Source organism: Cebus imitator, unplaced genomic scaffold (assembly GCF_001604975.1).
Source record: "Cebus imitator isolate Cc_AM_T3 unplaced genomic scaffold, Cebus_imitator-1.0 Scaffold66, whole genome shotgun sequence".
Lineage (NCBI taxonomy): Eukaryota > Metazoa > Chordata > Mammalia > Primates > Cebidae > Cebus > Cebus imitator.
In genome coordinates, this window is record NW_016107381.1 from 3,791,906 (window position 1) to 3,813,860 (window position 21,955).

Genomic DNA, 21,955 nt, shown 5'->3' on the forward strand with positions numbered 1-21,955 from the left:
CTGTTGTTACCCAGGCTGGAGTGCAATTGCGCGATCTCGGCTCACTGCAACCTCCGTCTCCTTGGTTCAAGCAATTCTCCTGCCTCAGCCTCTGGAGTAGCTGGGACTACAGGCGTGCGCCACCATGCCCAGCTAATTTTTGTATTTTTAGTAGAGACGAGGTTTCACCATGTTGACCAGGATGGTCTCGATCTCTTGACCTCGTGATCCACCCGCCTCGGCCTCCCAAAGCGCTGGGATTACAGGCTTGAGCCACCGCGCCCGGCCAATTCTCAGGTTTTAATGAAATGGATAGAACTTCAGTGAGTTGGGAGAGCTCATGTAGTCCCCCAAAAGCCCTTTTTCTAAGGAAAAGCAGAACTGTGATGGGGTCAGGTTTAGGATTCTCAGCTCTGCTCAGCAAAATCTTAGGTCATTACAGGTATGTGGGGAAAACTCAGTAATCCGGCAAACTATTAGACCAACCTTTGCATGTTTTTAACTTTTTAAGGACATCTTTAGAGCTCAATTTCCATCTCTTTGTTCTAAAAACATTTTATAATTGTCAAAAATTTGGATACTGTTATGTACCAATAGTGGTTTTACTATTTGCTTTTAATAAGTGGCAATGTCTTGTGAAAGCTAACCTGACATTTGCCCTTCCCTTCGAGGTCTTTCTGTTATATTGGTGTCCAGCTCATTTGTTAAAACTCTGGATTTGTTCCTTCGACCTCAGCCAGGTTTTGATTAACTAAAATAATTCTTGAGTTCTAGCTCCCATCATGTAAGCCTTAAGGGCCTTCAACTTAGGATCTTCTACAACTTTTAATTAATACCCTTCTAATCACATTCTCCAAGCCTATTGCTCCAACAGACCATGAGCTTCTGAAAGGCAAAGGCTCTGGCTTTTTTCTTCTTTGTGTTTCTAGCACCTAGCACAGTAAGTACACAATGAATATTTGTTGTACTGTTTTAATATGTCATTCTCTGTCAAAGCCTGATCATTCAAAGATAATCTGTAGCAGCAGACCTCATAGATAAATCAAAAAGGAAGAACATGAAACATTAGAAATTTTGTGAGATGTTTTCCCCACTTCTCCTCAAAACATTCTATTTCTTCCTCCATAATCTCATCAAGATATAACTAAGGTATGATCATAGGTTCACTCATTTTTCACATTAACTGCTTTTCAGGAAAGATACAATTGGGTATCACTCAGATTAATCAATAAGCCTTGCATAAATGGCTATACTGTAATTGATTATCCTTACTGGTGCTGGAGATAAAATCTTCATCATCATCAATGCCTGATCCAGAAAAACTGAGGTGTCTGTCTCTTTCATCTTCATTTTCTTCATTTGGCTCCCAGCCTGCTGAGATGGTATTTGAAGACGTACCTGTTGTGGTGACTTGCGTTAGTGGCTGAGCTAGATGCCAAGCAACCCACTTGCAAAGGAAGAAAATCAGGCACAGAAGGTATAATGGATTTCCCAGGATTTTATAAAGAAAATGAGGGAGTTGGTTTGCATACCCCAAATTCTTATGTTCTGGTCTCCAAAGTTGATACATAAATCTCAAAACAATTGGCTATGATCTTTAAAACTGAATATTCTCTTTAAGAAAGCTAAAAGAGCATTATGTGTGGACATAATCTCTCCAAATAAGTTTTTAAAGGCCAGTGAAACCCCCCCCAACACTTTCAGACGCATTTATTACTAACTCATTAAGCATATGCCATTAAAGTCAAGTCATCAAGGACAGAATGGAAAGGTTTCACATGTGTCTTTTTTTTTTGTCAAGACATCTCCAGAAAAATGTTGGAATCTACACCTGTGTCAATCATTTCATTGTGTTCACAATTTGCTAATTCATTTTTTATCTTCTCTAGCATCAGATCAGTGTAGCTGCAAACACAGATAGAAGCTTAGTTCTATCTGTGTTTGCAGCTTAGTTTGGGAACTAAGTATTCTTAGTTCCCAAGAATACTTCAGCATAGAGCAAAACCATGAAGCCAATTAACAGAGAAATAATTCCTGGCATTATTAGGCCACCAAGAGGGTTAACTAAAGTGAACTGTAGTTGAGATTTTGAGAAATTTTTACTTTTTTTTTTTTTTTTAATAAAAAAAGGAGATGAAAAATGTCTACTTCTCAGTGGTTACTATAGAAGATGTCTCTTTACTAAAAAGGGGTTTTCTACGTTTTGAATGAGATTCAGGCTATCTTAGGGAATGAGCATTTGTCTTTTCATACGATTCCTGTCTACCCCAAGAATAGTTCCACTGACGAACATTTTCTATATTTTTTCAGATCTAGCTGTGCTATTTCCTTATGAAAATCAAAGACTTTTTATGACTGTGGTAATTTTAGAATATACATGAATAATCTTTCAGAGTCACAATTTTGCAATATCACTTAAAAAAATCTTGTCCCCTTTTCATAGTCTCTGTATTAGCCTTCTCCTGGGCAATACTAATCCACAGATTAGAAAGAAGAAATCCTATTAGTGCTATACAAGCAAACAGATACCAGAGTTCATGATCCTTCTAAAGTTGTAACAAACATTTATGAGAATAGAAGGGACTTTAGGCTTTAACAACATCCCATTGGTCAATAAAAATTATTCAAGGCTGTTAAGAAAACATATGCTATGAGATAATCATAACTCATTACCAGCCATTTGTGTTGTTGTGTGATGATTCTTGGACTCTGATGGTGGAAACCACCATGAAAACCAATCCTGGATTTCTTGCCTCTTGGTTGCTGTCTCAGTTGCTGTGGCACTAGTGCTCATCAAAGCTGTTGTAATCGTGATTGAATTGATTGTTGAAAGATTAATTAAAAGTTCCTAAGAAATAGCATTGAATATGCTTATGCTCTTTTACTACTCAAGAGAATCATCTATATTTGATATGGATAGTGAAAAGAAAGGGAAAAAGCAAAAAAGTTCCATTTTTTTCAGAGGCCCAAGCTGGAGTTCATAGGATGTCAGAGAGGGAAGGATCTTAAATATCATCTGGTTCATGCTCCTTGTCTTAAAGATTTAAAGATTGTGCTGGACAAAGCTTCTGACTTGTCTGAAGTCAGATGCCTAATTAGCAAGAGTGAGGGCTCCAGGAACGCATGAGAGCTGTCTTTGAATTTTGAAAGTCTATATAATATAAAAGAGAGATTTAACTTTTGTCTCTGGACCCATGAGGCCAAATTAGGACCTGTAGTGAAAATTTCAGAGAGATGAATGTTCTTCCAAATGTTGGATTTTAAAAAGCAATAATCTGAACGATCCAACAATGAACTTCTTCATAAAGTATTATGTTTCCCAACATCAGGAAGGTCACTTGGCAGGAAAGTTGTATAAGAGATTAAATTATTAGAAGTGTTGATTGAACCACAGCATCTAACATCCTTTCTAAATCTGAGTTTATGATTATAAAACTCAGCTCTTCAGAATCCTAGTTCCTTAATCTTCTATACAATCTTGGGCAAACAATATCATTCTCCAAGAATTTAGGATATGATATTTCTGCCAGCAATAGATACATAAGCCTAACAATCCAACACACAGGGAAAGTGACATAGAAGTAGCAGACTAAAAAAGATACCTTTCCACTTTTTTCCATTTAGATTCCAAATCCCTCTAACAACCTTGCCCACGGTAATTTCTTATATCAAACTATATTTTGCAAAGGAGAACAGGACATTTTGAGTCCCATTCTTTGAAAATAGAATAATCAATCAGGAAAGACAGAGATGAAGTGACCCCAATGATCTCGCTAATAAGGCCAGAAGCAAGAGTAATGATTTAAAAATTTCCAGAGACTGCCATTTCTAATGCACAAAAATGTACATCATAAGCATATGAGCTAACAGCAGACAAAAAGCTGAGAACAAGTTGAAGCAGAGAGGCTGAAACCATCATCCCTAAACACAAAAGTAAGGTGAAATAGATTTTTTTCCAGCTATCAAGAAAGCCCAAAAGCAAAAATAACCCAAGATGAAACACTGCCAAGAAGACCTATTCCTTCACATTGTTTGTCCTATGAAGCTAAACATTGTCAACATTTATAAATAGCATTTTCTTTATTCTGCAATCTTTCTATCCCCCCTCCCCACCTCTGCATGATCTTAGACATTGTGATATGGCAACCACAAGGTAACATGAGCACTATTTTTCTCACGATTATTTATAGAAGTAAAGAATATAATTTATCCAGTGTCACATAAGCCAAACAAATGTAAAGAATCATCTTTCCATGTTTATTACTTCCCTCTGCAGAAAGAATGTCTAGTTATTTTGGAATAAGGCCATTACCTCCATCAATAAAAGTTAATAAATGAAGGTGTTTGTAATCTCCCATTTTTACAGATTTTGAATCGGTTTTCCCAAAGCTCCTTTATCAATACACTTTGCAGGGATATAGAACTAAGAGCCACACACCCAGGGAACTTATTAGAGGCCTAGAGTCTGATATGGAGAAACAGGTCATTTCCTACATTTTACTGTTGAGATTTTAAGTGTCCAAAGAAGGGTTCAGGGTCTATACTTTGATAAGAGAAATATACATTTCCTTCTCTTATTATTGGTTGTGAGAATCAGATCAGTAGGAAGGAGGAAACTGCACTTTCAGACAGGCTTCTTTCTAAAGGACATTTTCTCAGTGAATCACAGAGTCCATTCATTCATTTGTAGTTTTCCATAATTTCATTCATTCATTCAAAACTATTAATTCACAGTTTTCCTTCCTCTGATGGAAAAATCATTCTGATTCTACATATATGTTGCCAAAAGGAAAACAAACCGGACATTTACAAATATCAATCATCCCCAGATCCACAAGCCTTTCTGATAAATAAAGTGGTACCAGACCCTATTCTCACTAAGAATGGCAAAGAAGCTTTGGCATGATAATGGACGTCCTCTCCCCTAACACTAAAAGAGCTGATATTCAGGAGAGCTGGCAAGCAAAAGATGAAGCAGTTTACCTGTCACTGATGTTGTTATGAGATCCTGAGTCATAGGCTGTGAATTACCAAACCAGAACCATAGCCAGTTATTTTGCTCCTGAGCTGCTGTGTGGCTGTTTGAGTGCACAGTTGAACTAACTGGATCAACTATGAAAATATCATTTAATGACCTCTATAAATCTTTACTTTTAGTTCTGTCTATATATGATGTCTGTGTCTATCACTGAATAATTAGAAAAGAAAAATCTAGGCCTGGTTTTATCTTTCCAGACTCCTAATGTCTCCCACAATCTTAGGACAACATCAGAAATGCAAATTCCACATGGGTATCAATTTCATGCTATTCATTCTTCAAACGGAACCCCCTGAATTCATGACGAAAGCAAAATCAAACATCAACTTAATAACCTGTGAAGGAAAGAGATTTTCAGTTTACTTGATTGGGTGACTGAGCCATGAACTGGAGGTTTTCGAAGCAGAATTTCAAGCAGTTGCTTTCATTCATTTATCTTTCGATTATCTTTGGATTGCTAGTGTGTATTTTTCACNGCCTAGCATCGTACCCAGGTAGCTTGTGATGACAACTGGCATTTCAAAGCTCCACCCACACACATCGGCCTCAAGTCAAACTTCATTCTTGAGCAGGAACTTGGCAAAGAAAACGTGTTCAAAGCGTCAAAATCAGATAAAGTTTCCTCAAGCATCCATCGCTTCTGTCACTTTTTATTCCAATTCAGTATGTGTTTCTACCAAAAAACCAGAGTTGCCAAAGTTTGTTTCTCAAATTAGAGAAAATATCATTAGTAACATTTTTGCAATATAAAATCTCTTATTTGACTCTCAAGTTTGACTTGAGTTCAGGATGTTTCCTTATTGAAGCAGAATGGCAAAAACCACCAGGATAAATATCTAATTTAAGCCAGTCGAGATTTTAAAAAAACACTTTAAATTATGCATCCCTTTGAAAATCTATGTTGTGACCTCCCTCCTCAAAAAAGCGACCTTACACATACACACACGCAAAATTTTGCATATAAATGGTTAGAGGATGCCTATGGCCTATCACTGAATCCATGAACCCTAGGTTAAAAACTTTGACTCTATCTATATCAAATGCCAATAGCTGGCACAATAGATTCTGTCCTCTAAATTAAGCTTGTCTACCCCACATCCTGTGGACCACATGCGGTCCAGGACGGCTTCGAATGTGGCCCAACAAAAATTCATATACTTTCTTAAGACATTATGAGATTTTTTTTGCAGGTTTTTTTTGTTATCTCATCAGCTATGGTTAGTGTTAGCGCATTATATGTGTGGCCCAGGACAATTATTCTTCCAGTGTGGCCCAGGGAAGCCAAAAGATTAGACATCCCTGATGTAAAGGACACATTAGGTCAGAACAGACAGTAGAGAAACAGGAGCCAATTTTACCCACGAAGCCCTCAGATAAACCTGAGCATCCCCTGGAAAATCTGCAGACAGCACGTTCTCACCTCAGAAACTTTATTAAAGATGCAAGTTCCCACCACCCTCACCCAATAGTACACCAGGCAAAAAATAGTACCAGAGGAAACAAACAAGAACAAGATAGAAATAGGCTTTATTTTTGTCTTCCTGAAAGGAGTGATATGAGGGAAAAACGAAAAGCTACTGCCTAGCCAGCAGAATTTCTAATTTTCCCCACCCAAATAGGCCACACCAGATTTGGAAAAAAAAAAAAAAAAAGAGAAAGAAATTATTTCTTTGACACCCAGAAGACAAGGAAATACAGTGTTCCAAGGCAGGAGTCTGCTTCCTGAGTTGGTTTAGGTTTCTTGATCTCGAGAGTTCCAGATCACCAATAGGAAGAGGCTGATGACACTCAAGATAAACAGCCTCCTGGAAGCCCAAAGCCACCCAGATGGTTGTTCTTACTAGCTGTCCCTATTGCCACCCACTACAGGCCCTTCACGAAGGAATGAGCCAGCGGAGCCAAAGACAGGCGTCTTCTATGCTCTCAGCCAGTGCTCCTCTTGACCCCTGCCCTCCTGCAATGCATGAGGGAGGTTTTGCAATTACTCCCTCTCACTCTGTCCCAGCTCTCAGTGCAACAGCGACGAGGTTTTGCAAATTTTCTCACTGGACTTTGAAAATATGATTCTATTCAGGAACCTATCAGTGCTGACTCTTCCTGGCATGCCGTTATTATGCTCAGTTTTCCACCAGGTTGTTTGCTTTGGTACCTTACTTTGCAGGAAGTGATCCACTTGGAGCTGCTACTGGTCCCATTGAGTCCTACAGTACTTCAAAGACTTTTAGGTTAGCCCTGGACTCCTCTGGTAGTCTAATTAGTCTCTCTCTTTTTTAGCTGCTGAAAGAAACTTAACCAATTTATCCGGGAGGAAAAAGGCACAACTCATTTCTCAGCCCACATCCTGAACCATGTTTTAGTTAAGTCTTGTAGCACTCCTTTCCCTTGATTTCTAAACTAATAGTATGTAGTCTCCATGAAGTTAAGTCCATGAAATCCAAGCATCCTAGAGCAGTGTCTGGCATACAGAAGACCTCAAATATTAATTGAATGAATAAATATCTCAGCAATCCTTGCTTCTTTTCAATATTACTTCCTAACCACGTTTATCCTTAGATCCCAAGATTCTAATAGGCCTGGTACATAGTAGATTCTCAAAATACATTTGCTGACTAACTTAGGAAGGGAAGATACCATTCTTAAGAGATATTCTATGGGGGTTAAGAAAATGTGCTAATTGCCTTTTTAAAAATACACATGAAATACTATTTTATATAGGCTATTAGTGGCTTGAATGTTAACTTCATCTAGTCCCCACAAGTTATGTTTTGTCAGGAATTTCTCCTTTGGTGGGAAGTGATACTTTAGGGTAGACCTATTCTGCTTCCTGCTGAGACCACTAATTATTGTGTTTGCCAACATCTGACAAAATTGCATGCCATAATGATAAGCACCTTCGACGTGGTTACTTTAAACAGACTGGGAACCCAAGAAGCAGTGAGTGGCTAGCAGCACTACCTGCCTTGTTTGCAGAAGCCTCTCTCAAGAAGAGTTGCCCATGGGACTACCAACAATAAGCTGATGCAACCTCAAGAGTGTCAATAATTCAAGAAAGCATGGGCAGCTTGAAAAAACTGCTTTTTGAAAGGCTTCAAAGAATTTGCAGGGAGTGATGGGAACCTATTTGTCTCATGCCCTCAGCAAGCGACTGACAGAAATTTAAAATGCTATTGAGCAAGTGACCTTAAATGAAATCACAGTGCTGGGGAGGTTTCCTTGGCTTCTGGGCAATGAGGAATAGGAAGGGCCCTGTCTTGAGTATTCACAAGCCAGCGCATTTCTGCCACACTCTTTGGAGGCCCAAGTTCCAACCCTCAGGAGCCGTGGCCAGGAAAAGAGAAAATCCACACCATACTAGGAAAACTGCTCCAGACGCAGATGCCCTATTTGAGTTTGATTAATCCTCCATTGGAGGAACATGGCCCATCTGGAAGTCCATTTCCAAGCAAACCATAGAAGAAAAGCCAAGAGGAAAACAGAAGAGGCAAGAGAGATGTAAACACTTTCCAGTGGAGCTGATGCACGAGGGGCAAACTCCAAAGGAATCAAATGTAATGTTTACATACTTCCACTCTTGTAGTCCTAAGTAATGAATTACCCCCAAATGCCAAGTAAGTATTGAGATCCTTCCCCAACAGGCTGGAATATAGAACTCTCAAGTTTATTTAATTTGATCAGAAAGCTCCTCCAGATATGCTTCTTTGGACCAAAAATGAAGGAATTGTTAGTAAATCATGATTGATGAAAATCCCTGAATATTACACTACCAAAAATATGTGTATAAATCAGATTAAAACATAACACAGTTGACCCATTTATGCCTACTCTTCCACTATTGGAACACTAAGCATGTAGGAGTTATTTACAGCCTACTGCTCAGGTCATCACCAAGGCCTGATTGCAAAAATTCAAAGAATTGCAACCTCAGGCATAAATGTGTTTTTAAAAAAAGGCATAAATGGGTTTTTTTAAAAAGTGCTAGTGGAGTGGTATGCAAACTCTATGGTCCCAACTTTATAAAAACAATCTTATCCATAGGTGGATAAGAACAAGAAGGAAACATGCAAAAATGAAAATAGTTTTCATATCAGGCTTGAATTGTCACTGTAACCCTAGTGATATGAGAATAAGGAGGGCTCTCCCCAAAATAAGACTTCCAATATGGCACTTATTATGCCAAGGTAAGAAAAACAGTTACAGATGAGGAAAAAAAAGGTAAACAGCAGTAGTCAATGAATGCAATGCACTGGCAACCACAAGAGTCCACTTCCCCTAATGGTGTCACCAACTTCCAGCTGTCTAGAGATGAGAAAATCAGGATGTGAGTGGGCAGTAGGAAGGTCAGAGGCATTTTTCTGAGGAAATGCTATTGGGAAGCACAGTGATTTATTCTCCTTACTGGTAGCAGGGGTTCTGTCTGTGCTGTCGGTGATCCAGGGACCGTCGTCATCTGGGATGGGTGGTGAAGTTGAAAAGTAGTTATAAAAGATGTAACCTCCTGAAGTGCTGCTCCTTTCACTGGAGGATCCACTGCTTACGTCGTCATCAGTAGGGCTGCTGGGGTTGATGTCCTCAGGATTCGTTCTGTATTCTCCTTTCTTGACATAGCGGGTGCCGTCTCGGTTAACAATAGCTGGGAGAGAGAAAAGGTACTTACAGAACTTTGCAGCTCATATTTTGAGTATGTGGATTAGCATTTAATGTAGTGATTTCAAAGCTATTTTCTTTTGTAATGAAAAACACCTATTTATTCAGTGGTGGGAGAGAGTGGCTGATGCACTAAGTGCACCCTCCCATCCCCCACACACCTTGGGGATGAGGCAAGAAACAAAGAAGTACCGGAGAGTCCCATCCTCACGTTTGAATCCCAGCTTCATAGAGCTCTAGACAAGGTAACTCTGAGCTTCGGTTTTCTCATTGTAAAATGGGGATTATGTAATACATTGTAAGTAAAGTACTCAGCACAGTATTCAAAATACAGTGGATGCCCAATAAATAATCATCCTCCCACTTGGTTCCCTACTCTCCCTTCTGAAGTACATATAAAATATGTTGCTATTTATTTCATCTATTCCTCCAAAAAAGATTTGAAGTAGCAGACTAATAGCCTCAGCAGGGAAGACACATTTGCAAATCGATGACGATTTAGATTTTCTGTTTTAAGGGGAAAATTTTGTCTGCTTGGGCAAATTTTGTCTGCTTGTGCAAACACCCACTTCTGGCTAGGAAATCAGCAGGTCTAAATAGAGATAGAGCCTTGCAGTCCTCTGTGAAATTCAACCTGGAAATTAACAAGCACAGATATATATGAAGATCAACGTCTGTGGTTTCAACAAGGAAATGACTAGAATGAACCGGAGGAGAAAAAGCCTGAATGCATTCATTCATTATTCCTCCCTAAAAGTATTTGCTGCTCTGAAGTCTGGGCCACTCACTATGCAAGTGTGCATTTAGATAAAATTATTTACTGCTGTATTGCATTGATGGGACTAAAGGTTCTTTTTGTCTACCTATTTAGCTTGCTCAATGGAACTTTTTTTTTTTTTTTTTTTGAGATGGAGTCTCACTCTGTTGCCCAGGCTTGGGTGCAGTGGTGCAATCTCAGCGTGCTGCACCCTCTGCCTCCCGGATTCAAGCAATTCCCCTGCCTCGGCCTCCCAAGTAGCTAGGACTACAGGTGCATGACACCATGCCTGGCTAGATGGGGTTTCACCATGTTGGCCAGGCTGATCTCAAACTCCTGACTTCAGGTGATCTGACTGCCTCAGCCTCCCAAAGTGCTAGGATTACAGTAGTGAGCTGCTGTGCCAAGCCTCAAGCGGAACTATTAATAATACATAAATGAAAAAGAATTAAGGTCTCAATCATCCTGGTAATCTCTGAAGATGAGGATTTGACAAGGAAATATTGTTGACCAGACTCTTACAGGTCTAGACTTCAAAAGAGAACTGTGAGCATCAAAGAAACAGGGCATTTATTAAACATCTACTACGGGCTGGGCATACATTAGATATGCTGTCTTTTACAAATTTCGTGAAAATTCTCATAGGTTATTCCATCATACATACAAGAAAACTGAGGATCAGAGAAAGTATGTCACTTCTCTAAAATCTCACACATGGTGAGGAACTAGGATTTCAAACCAGGGCTGACTGAGACAGCACACCTCCTGTCGTAGCCATCATGGAGTGAGGCATCCCCTTCCTACTGCAAGGCACAGGTCAGGGACAATTCCTTACCCAACAGTGCGGGGCTGGGTTTGTGTGGCCTATGGAGATTCTCGTCCCTCTATCGCTGCCAACATCATGCCCATGCACACTGTCAGTGTCTAGCTGTGAGGAAGCAGAAATCAGACCTCCTCGACACTGTGCTGCTTCCCAATTAATGACGCTCAAAGACAGTAACATCAGGGTTAGCAGTTTAGCCTATTTGAAAGTTCTGGTTGAGATTTCCTGATTTCTAAAGTGCTGGAATTGGCCAGGCATGGTGGCTCATGTCTGTAATCCTGGCACTTTGGGAGGCTGAGGAGGGAGGATTGTTTGAGCCCAGGAGTTAAAGACCAGCCCAAGTCACATAGTGAGACCCTTATCTCTATTTTTAAAAAGTGCCAGAATATACACACCAGTGGATAATCAAATACCAGGATGATTTCAGATAGATGTGGTAAAAATGACGTCAAAACACATATCAAGAAGTTTATATCCTTCATGATTATCTTTCAATACTTCAGTTATATCAAACAGAAAATTGCTACTTGGGGCCACACTGCCCCTACACCTGACAGTTATTAATCCCCCTTTATAAGAGGGAACATGACTCAGACCCAGAGCTTTCTGCAGTCACAAATTAAGAATATTATTTAATTTTTCTTACATTTAAATGTATTATTAATGTTGCCTTCTATTTATGATGTGATCTTGGTTTTCCATGTGCGATTTCTTTTTAAAAATGAATGTATATTAAGTAGAAAACAATGGGCCAATTAAATAAAAAATATCAAGTAAATGATAGCAGTGTACACAGAGATGCCAAAAAAAAATGTGAAAGCGATTTTCAAACAATTGAAGTTTGAGGAACAATGCATGAGTGTAAACCACAGAGCAGTTTCAAGTCTTCACAGAAAAAAAGGGAAGAGACAGTGAATTAAAGCCAACTATCCTTAGTCTTAGGGAAATGACTACTATTCTTTATACATATATATAGTTTTTTGGAAATGGAATCTCACTCTGTTGCCCAGGCTGGAGTGCAGTGGCGCAATCTCAGCTCATTACAACCTCTGCCTCCGGGTTCATGCAATTCTCCTGCCTCAGCCTCCTGAGTAGCTGGGATTACAGGTGTCCATCACTATGCCTGGCTAATTTTTTTGTATTCTTAGTAGAGATGGGGTTTCACCATGTTGGTCAGGCTCATCTTCTGACCTCAAGTGATCCGCCCACCTTGGCCTCCCAAAGTGCTGGGATTACAGGTGTGAGCCACTGCGCCCGACCTAATATTCTATTCAAATAGTACCAAAGAGAACACACCTGAACCCTTTTCCAAAAACAGGAAAATTTAATCAAGATTAGAAGAGATACGTACTTATGGTAATTCGTCCCTCAAAGGCATTGGGCAGGTCTGTGACTGATGCACAATCTTCTCCAGGTGGAGCTATGGGGTAGGAAAAAAAACATGAGAACCCTTCAAAATATGAGCAAAATCTATGCTAATTTTTATTAGTCAGTTAGAATGGAGTTTTATTATAACTTATCCCAAATAATTTTCTTTTTCCAAAGCTCCGTAAGTTGGCTAGGAATTTCTGTCTTTCGTGATGCATTTTCCATTTTTATTTGACTTCATAAATTTCTGGAAACTTATGAGGTTTCCAGAAATTCCCCACCCCAGTGAATACATTCATTAATAACTATACATTCTATATCAGGCACTGTAAAAGGAGTACAATTTTAAATATGATAGACATGGCTCCTTCTCTAATGCAAATACATAAGGGAGGATTTTTTTAAATTTATGATTATAAAAGTAATGCAGGAACATTGTAAAATAATTAAAAGTAATGTACGAACTATCATGAGAAAATATAATCTGAGAAATCTATAGAAATGATGAGAAAACATGGCAGACACACAATAAAATATTTTCAACATGAACAGCATGACAATCTGAAGTTTAAAATAACCAGCAAAGAATTTACTTGGTTGAAACATTAAAAACCAAATGAATCTCTAGTTTCTTATTAATGCAGTAATGTATTTATTAACTTAGCTGATCTTTTGAAGTGCTTACTCTGTATAGACTGCTTCTCAGCATGTTGCCTCTGAGGTTGACCACCTTTGGCCTAGATGCCCGGAAGATTTTTCAAGGTTACTGTTTTGGCATATCTCATCATGGGCATTTCTGGGTTTTTTTCTCTTGCTCGCCATTTATCCTCTACTCTTTCATCTCTTTCTTCAGGAATAAAGATTTCTGCCTGAATCTTGGGCCTGACTGATCACCCACAGATGTTACTGGTAGCCCTCTGAGCAGCCCTGTCTCAAGCACCCTGAAAACAGGCTCTGAAACTTCCACCCTGCATTCCATTCCTCGTGTCTTAAAAGCAGACTGCAAAGTAGCTGAAGCAAGCTTCCATTCATGCCGAAGTGCTTTATTCTGAGACTAGACCTTGTACTGAGCTCTAAAATCTCAGAAAGCTTTAAACTGGTTTTGCTGCTATAGAAAGATTAAGTCCATTTGTGCCTTACAGCTTTTATACTGTGTGTGTGTGCGTACTTAAATGTAAAATGGAAATTTATTTGCTAGGTTAGTTTCTCCCAGAATTGCTTCTGTCAAAGAAGAAGAAAGAGATGGATGGACGGGTGGATAGCTGGATAGAGAGAGGGAGAAAGGAAGAGAAGCAGGCAGTCAGACAGACTACTATCACAAGTATTTTAAGTCTCCTGCTATAATATAGGTATATATATTTTTTGAGACAGAGTTTCACTCTGTTGCCAGGTGCCAGGCTGGAGTGCAGTGGCGCAATCTTGGCTCACTGCAACCTCCGCCTCCTGGGTTCAAGCAATTCTTCTGCCTTAGCATCCCAAGTAGCTGGGACTACAGGCTCGCACCCCCATGCCCAGCTAATTTTTGTATTTTTTTAGTAGAGACGGGGTTTCACCATGTTGGCCAGGATGGTCTCGATCTCTTGACCTCATGATCCGCCCGCCTCAGCTTCCCAAAGTCCTGCTATAATTTTTGTGTGCTTGTAAAAGTGGATAAAAACACAGCTTGAACAAAACAGGTTTTGCTTGCTTCCTAGTACCTGGGAACATCTGTTCCCACAGATAAAGAGGATAACCTTTACCTGCCCATTTATTTGGCCTCATAGTGAAACTAACTGGCAGTTTTATACATTCAACTGGAAAACACAAAACGTTTTAGGAAAAGCCATTCTTGCAAAGCCTGTTCTAAAAGATTTCTCAGATTTCTTTAAAGAGAAATATCACCTCCTTGGAGAGGCCCTTCCTTACCATTCAATCTAAACTCCTTCATTACTCCCCCACACCTGTCACCATCACATAGCATCTTGCTCTCATTTCTTCTTCATGTTTACCACTGTATAACCTTATCTTGTTCATCTTACTTGATGGCTGCTCATGGCACAGCTCTCAATCCCCACCTCCTGCTATCTGCCTCCCTCCCTAGAAATATACAAGCTCCACAGATAATAACTTTATCTGTCTTGGCCAGAGCATTTCTGTGTAATGGGGATAGAGAAACATGCAATAAATATGTGTTGAATGCATGAAAAAAGAAAAAAGTGCCAATATGATTTCCCAAGGGCCTATTCTTCCAGTAAGCACACCTAAGATGTTAACCCCCAAAATGGCCTGTAAATATGTGCAGGCCAAGCATTTGGATAAACCCTAAATGGTAATGCCATAAGAAATAATTAAAGGAAGTTATAGATATACTCTTCATTTGTTATTTTTAAGCATCTACTCAACTCTTATATGCCAGATCATATAGAAAGAGAAAAGAAGATGAATATGTTTCTGTCCCTGCTTCTGAGGAATTCACAAGGTCATGGGGGGCAGTAATAATTAATATTAATTTAGCTTTTTACAGTTTTCAAAAATGTTTTCCAAAATTATTGCACTTGAAAATAAGGGCATACTGCCAGCCTGGGAGATTTGGGGGAGTATCTATCTTGTTTCTCTTGGAAATATCAACCTATGAGATGCTTCTGATGTTTGTATGTTGTGCATACCTGGAAACAGGCTTTAGAGTATGGCTTCTTGATGTCAGGGATGGAACAATCTCCCCCAACTTCATACACAACTGCAAGTAAGAGTACATTGGGAATTTCCAGGCAGCAAGTTGTAATAGAATGGGGCATGATGTCAAAAATCCTAAGACAGTTTTGTAAATTATTAGAGCATTTGTTCACATGGACACACTTCATGCTCCAATTCACTTTAACTTTTATAAAAAACATCAAATCTGGCAAATATGTTTAGTGGATGGTGATACAAATGTGCAATTAACACATTCAGGCTCTCATGTTAGATTCCAGGGCCTCATTAGACAGCCTTTCTTTCCATTTAATGAGCTCTGTACTACTTGGAAAGCTAGACCTGGTGAGGTGTTCTTGAATCTGAGGACTTGTTAGAAATTCTCTGAGGTGGGCATTCTCATAAACCTTGGTTTCAACACACGAAAATAACCAAGAGAAACATTAATTATTCAGTCTAGCCACTAATCTCTGGGTGTCAGATAGAAAGCCACCCTCCTCAATTCTTGATACATTCTAGGTATCTCATAAATGTTCTCAAATAGTTGTTGAATAAAGGAGGAAATGGATAAATAAATACATGTAGATCTTCCCTGTAATTCTACGTTCAAAAGAAAATGAGGCACTTAACTGAAAGTAAGCTTAATAAATGAATGAATTCAAGTCAGTTCTGTGTTCACACAGAATTCTCCAGGCTCATATTGGGCCTTAACCACTGAGAATGAGGAAAAAAAAAAAAATAATCACAAAGGCCTTTTCAAGTTCTGCCTTATTTTCATTTGTTAGCCAGAGGCCATGTTTCTAAAAATATTGCTAAAACTTTAAGCTTGTGGGAGCTATCTACTAAGATCAAGCTGACTTTTGTCCCTATAGCCGTTTTATGGGGGGGATCACAGCACTGGGACAGGACCACCTGCTAGCAGCCCTCAGGCTAAATTAGAAACAAGGATCCTTGCAATGAAATCCTTTGCATAGGGCAGTTTATCAAAATCTTTAGCTCACTTAATACCCATATCAACTGACTCTAATCCAAGACGTTTAGAATTTATTTTTCCTTAAACACATCTTTCCTCTTCTCCAGTTTCTTTATTTTTTTGTCTCCTTGCTTCAACAAGATTGTTAACTTCTTTAAGAAATGTAGCCTCCAGTTTTTTCACCCCATCTGTGCCTAGTGCAGTACTGAGCACATAGAGGTGATCAATAAATATTCCCTTTAAACTTAAATAAAAACTTATAAAAGTAGCCATCAATATTGAGTCAATTTGGAAAACAGAGAAAAGGAAAAACATTACTTCTAGCTTTACTATTTAATTCATCCATGTTAGTAAGCAATATACCCCCCACTGTACCTCTCAAACCTTTCAACTGAACTAACTCTCCAAGGAGAAAAAAACTAATCAATGCTCTTACTCCCAACTCCAGGGATGGGCACAACCTCATGAAGAAAATTAAGGATAGAAATAAGTCTCAGTAGCAGGCTGCCTAGATGGCTCTGACGCCAGGCAATAAAACAGTGTGAGCTTCTGCTGTTTGGGTTGAGGTTCCTTCTGGCAAGTGAGACCAAATTGTAAAACAGGTAAGACAATGTGGGTATGCAACTACATAACTTACTGCATGCATTCACTCAGCAAGGCTTAATGGGAGACGCAATAAACAGGTCCCAGAGACTCAGGAGTGTACGGCCTGCCTTTTCCCACTGAGCCAACCTCTTCATCTAAAGTACAAGCTTTTCCCAATGTCTCCCTCTGACCTGTTGCACTGAGATGGAGCTAGCTAGACCACATGTTGCTCTGTGTCTATTTCTTGCTTGTTTATATGTGGTTTTCTCATTATAATATCATTAGAATGACATGCTAGACATGGGTATGGGAAATGAGTATGCATGAGTCATGTACTATTTAGTGTTAATTGGACTACCTTCCCTTTGGTCAAACTCCATTTGTGTTCTTCACCCACATAACAGGGAGGAGTAAACATTCTACAGTTTTCTGTTCCTCTCCATAGGTTTAGTGACCTGTAAATTTTTGTCAAAATCTACTGGCTTCATGCACTCCATTTCAACTGCCAGTCCTGATACTTTGTCCTAAACTGTAGATTTCTTCTCTGAATTTCCACTCTGATCCCTACTGTTCATACAACAAAGGGTGGGTGGTATAGACGAAAGCCACTGATGCAATCTAGCAATTAATTTTAATTTTTGTTTTTTTTATTAGTAGGCAAAATATCTCATAATTAATTTGATGTCCTTTTTTTAGCTTAGAAATCCATGCATATTTTAAATTGTACTCTCTCTCTGTGTGTATATATATAATATATACAAAATATATATTTTTTATATATATATCTGTGTTTGTCTCAGGCTGCTAATGTTTTAAGCCCCTTTCCACCTAATTTAACATCCCCTTCCCACCTTTAAGGACAACTGACACTCCAGCAAGATGTACCAAGTTTACCTCAAGACTTCATCTTTTCCTTCACACAACTTCAAACCTTCCATGGGAACAGAAGGCCCAGTTTAAGAGTTAAGACTTTTGATAGCTGGCATCCAGAAATTTGACGTTTATAATTTTGATCCTTCTCAAAAAAATCTGAAAATTTGATGCATAGAATTCTATAATTTTGCTAGGACTTGAATTAGGCTCATAAGCAGGATTTTCTAGGTTAATGGTTGGGAGAATGTCCCAAAGACATGGAGAAAGGCTGGCCTGGGACCCAGCATCTACACCTTAACTTAGGTTTCTTCTTCTCTGGTTCTCTCAGCTGTTGGGTAAGGGATATTTAAGAAGCTCAAAGGCATACCATATACTCTCCAAGACTTTTTTCCAGTCCTCTCATATAATAAATACCTCTCAGCTAAGACATTTGACTCACACCCCAAAGCTATCATTAGATTCATGTCACTCCCTTATTCAAAACCTGTAATGGCTTCCTATCACATTGAGAATGAATCACCCCCTGTGAGCGGGCCCTTGCTTAGCTCTCTGACTTTATTCCTTGGCATTCTCCCCTGTGAGCACTGATATTCTCAGAACAGGCTGAGAGGCACTTTCCCTGACCACCTTCTCAGAAAATAAAAGTATCCCTAGTACTAGTTGGCCGCGTATTCTGCTTTCTTTTTTATAGTACTTGTATCACTTTCTGACTTCAGGCTTGTCCGACCTGCAACTTGCAGGCCACATGTGGTCCAAGATGACTTTGAACGTGGTCCAACACAAATCCGTAAACTTCCTTAAAACATTATGAGATTTTTTTGAGCGATATTTTTTGTTTGTTTTATAGCTTATCAGCTACTGTTGGTCTTTGTGTAATTTATGTGGGGCCCAAGACAATTCTTCTCCCAGTGCAGCCCAGGGAATCCAAAAGATTGCACACCCCTGAAGGGTATTTAATATTTATTTGTTTATTTGGCTCTGTTTATTTATTTTTGAGACAGAGTTTCGCTCTTGTTGCCCAGGCTGGAGTGCAATGGCCTGATCTCGACTCACCACAACCTCTGCCTCCCCGGGTTCAAGCGATTCTCCTGCTTCAGCCTCCCGAGTAGTTGGGATTACAGGCATGTCCCACCACACCTAGCTAATTTTTTTGTATTTTTAAGAGAGATGGGGTTTCTCCATGTTGGTCAGGCTGGTCTCGAACTCCCGACCTCAGGTGATCCGCTCACCTCAGCCTCCCAAAGTGGTGGGATTACAGGTGTGAGCCACCGTGCCAAGCCTGTATTTAATATTTATTTGTTTATTGTTTGCCTCCCCAATTCAGCGTTTAAGCTCCGTGGAGACAGGAATGTTGTCTCTGCTATACAGATATTGAGTGAGCATTTGTTATGTAAGTAGAGGCTACATGAATCCCCACTTAAGCTGAGATCCAAAGACCAGGCTCCCAAAGCCTTTCATGCCAACAGACACCCCGCCTGAGAACCAACCTGAAGCATTGAAGCAATATGTGTCATACTGGGAGGTGTTGGACGTGAGAATGTACACCCCTGTGTTGTTTGCTGCACAGATGGAGTTGGGGTGGATCCGGGGAATCACCACGTGCCCTTCTATGAATCCATACCTGCAAGAGAAAAACAAGAGGATATTGACCTGAAAGGCTAAGATGGGAATTTCATAATATCTCAATGAATGACATTTAATGCCATGCAATTCTTCACTCAATTCACCCTTAGGGATATCAGAGGTTTCAACAACCGAATTATGTGAAATCCAAAAATAACAGCACAGAGAGGGAAAGAGATCAACAAGACTGATAGAAACAAAGTGATTTTATTTAGACGCCTGTAAAGAGCTTTTTTATTTAAAAAAATCATAAAAGGGATAATTAGTTCAATCGAAATTTGTGGTCAGCAGTGGTGAGCCAATTTGAACAAGCAGAAGGAAGCCTGAGTCACAGAAGAGAAAAATTTTGATGTGCAATTCATGCTGGCTTTGGGTTACCTTCATGTTTTCCAGAAAATACACAAAATGGTCAGCTTCCATAAAGAGGAAGAGGTACTTCTTCATTTCAGTACACACATTTCAGACCTGCCTCATGTCCCATTTCCCTGCTTATTTCTCAGACACAAGTCTGCAAGCCCCCTTACTCCATACTCCATTATCCTAAACACGAAGCCTTGTTCATATGCAAAGTACACAGCACACTGTCTCCTGAGCATCCCAGGTATAATTCTATTGCCAGTGGGGATAAATTAGCCATCATTACAATGGGAGTCATAGCAATTAAGTAAGCAGATAGCAACGGCTCATGTAGCTCAGGAACTTTCCAGAAGCAGCACATCCAAAAAAATGTTTAACCCCTCTCTCCCAATTAACCAAGGTTTGTCTGAGAGCTTGTTACAGCTGGAGGCCCTTTCAGATACCAGAGCCCAGCCTCTTCTAGCAGTATCCTGGTGGCTAAAAACTCGCTTATTACACATTTTTTAAAAAAATATAAAATGCCTCAAAAAATGAGATGTGGGCTGAGAAAATGTTGTGTGCAAGGGAAGCTGTGATACAGCAGGAGAACAGAGAGGAGGAAGCTAAATCCAGCAGGTGTTTGAAAATATAATTCTTGCTAAAATGCACAGCATCAATGCTTTTCATCTTTCCTGCCAGGGGAACAGCATGGAACCCATCACCCTGCAAGACCCTTGGAAATGTCTGTGAGTTTGAAGTTTCCAGGCACACAAAACTCATATCTATGTGGCAATTGTAGCTCACATGACTAATTTCTCATCTGAACAGACAGACTGGTTTCCCCAAGGTCTCCTTAGCTTGGCAGGGGGAGCAGGCACAATTAAGTGGTAATAAGTTTTCATGTTATCTGAGAGTTGCTACCAATCAGGGTGGGGCAGACAAAAGAGAGTAGCTGTTAAGGTTTTATCCTAGCCCATGAGACTCTGCCATCTGTCCTATGGCAGAAAGCTGATTCATAGCTACCTGAGTGAAATTATGGAAATGCGTTTTGCAATACTTAATACCAGTTATTGGTGACATGATAGATTTCTTTGGCACAGATTTTCTTTTTCTAACTAATACTCCTTGGTGAACCTACCTGCCAACTCACCCCATCACATCTTATTGTCAAGTATGGATAGCCCCGACATTCTAGAATAGATTGTACTCTTTGTAAGCTATTACTGAGTTTTTGCCTCTTCATGTTGCCTGGCAGTTTTCTGTGTCATGCTAACTGTGAACTGGGGATATTAAAGTTTATATGTGTGTATGTGGCATGAGTAAGTTACTGATCACGGGGAACAAGGAATATTCAGCAAATCCAGGCAGCATCCTTTCTCTCCTTTTAAGTTCCCAAGGAGGCCTTAGTCATTAAAATCCTGTCCTGGGCTCAGGCTAAGGAGATCCAGAATCCCAAATCCTCCATGGGCAGGCTGTGTGTCCCAGGGTGTGGAATTTCTCTAAGCCTCAGTTGCTTCATTCATAAAATGAGCTGATAATATTGACCAATAGTGTAGTTTGAGGATTAAGTGAGGGGTTTGGCCAGGTGGGCAGTAGGTCTCCAGCATCTCAGTGCTTGATGATCGGACAGTGGCAGTTGTAAGAACTCCCCTGGTCCTCAGCATATGGGAGCATTTCTGTATTTTTCAAATATGCCTTGTTTGTATTTCACAATCAAAGTTCGGTTTACTAAATTCATTTTCTTAGACCAGTAGCCTAGTCAGGGCCATATTTAAATAATTAGCCTTGGGAATAGAATAACGGATTTGCTAATTGGCCTGTTTTCACTGCAGCCTACAGTACAGGTTCAGTAGCCACCAGAGCTTTCTCCCTTCCTCTGCTCCTTTCATATTCTCCCAGACCTAGCTCTGAACACATACAGATGTCTATATACATCTGCTCTTTATTTTAGAGCAGTGCTGCTCAACAGAACTTTCTACAATGATGGAAATGTTTTATAACCTGCATCATCCAATACAGTAGCCACTGGCTGTTGATGGCTGGGCACTTAAAATGTAGTTAGTGGCCAGGTGCAGTGGCTCACACCTGTAATACCAGCACTTTGGAAGGCTAAGGCAGGCGGATCACGAGGTCAGGAGTTCGAGACCAGCCTGGCTAATATGGTAAAACCCTGTCTCTACTAAAAATACAAATATTAGCCGGGCATGGTGGTGGGCTCAGTGGCGGGCGTCTGTCATCCCAATTACTCAGGAGGCTGAGGCAAAAGAAGGCTGAGGCAAAAGGCAG

The 21,955-nt window shown here is 39.8% G+C and overlaps 1 protein-coding gene across 12 annotated transcripts in view; it reads right to left on the minus strand.

The window, feature by feature from the left end:
- CD44 (CD44 molecule (Indian blood group)) overlaps positions 1 to 21,955 on the minus strand; it is a 94,453-nt gene that overhangs the window by 32,789 nt on the left and 39,709 nt on the right. For 5 of the 12 annotated variants that reach the window (XM_017530517.2, XM_017530514.2, XM_017530511.2 and 2 more), the window contains exons 3-7: positions 19,198 to 19,331; positions 12,593 to 12,661; positions 9,414 to 9,647; positions 2,653 to 2,778; positions 1,252 to 1,377 (exon numbers count right to left, since the gene is read on the minus strand). The exons of 1 other annotated variant lie outside the window; for it this stretch is intronic. In XM_017530517.2, the coding sequence (XP_017386006.1) occupies positions 1,252 to 1,377; positions 2,653 to 2,778; positions 9,414 to 9,647; positions 12,593 to 12,661; positions 19,198 to 19,331 (689 nt within the window). The remainder of the gene's footprint in view (positions 1 to 1,251; positions 1,378 to 2,652; positions 2,779 to 9,413; positions 9,648 to 12,592; positions 12,662 to 19,197; positions 19,332 to 21,955) is intronic. 6 more of the 12 variants (XM_017530524.2, XM_017530522.2, XM_017530523.2 and 3 more) reach the window with 2 other exon arrangements.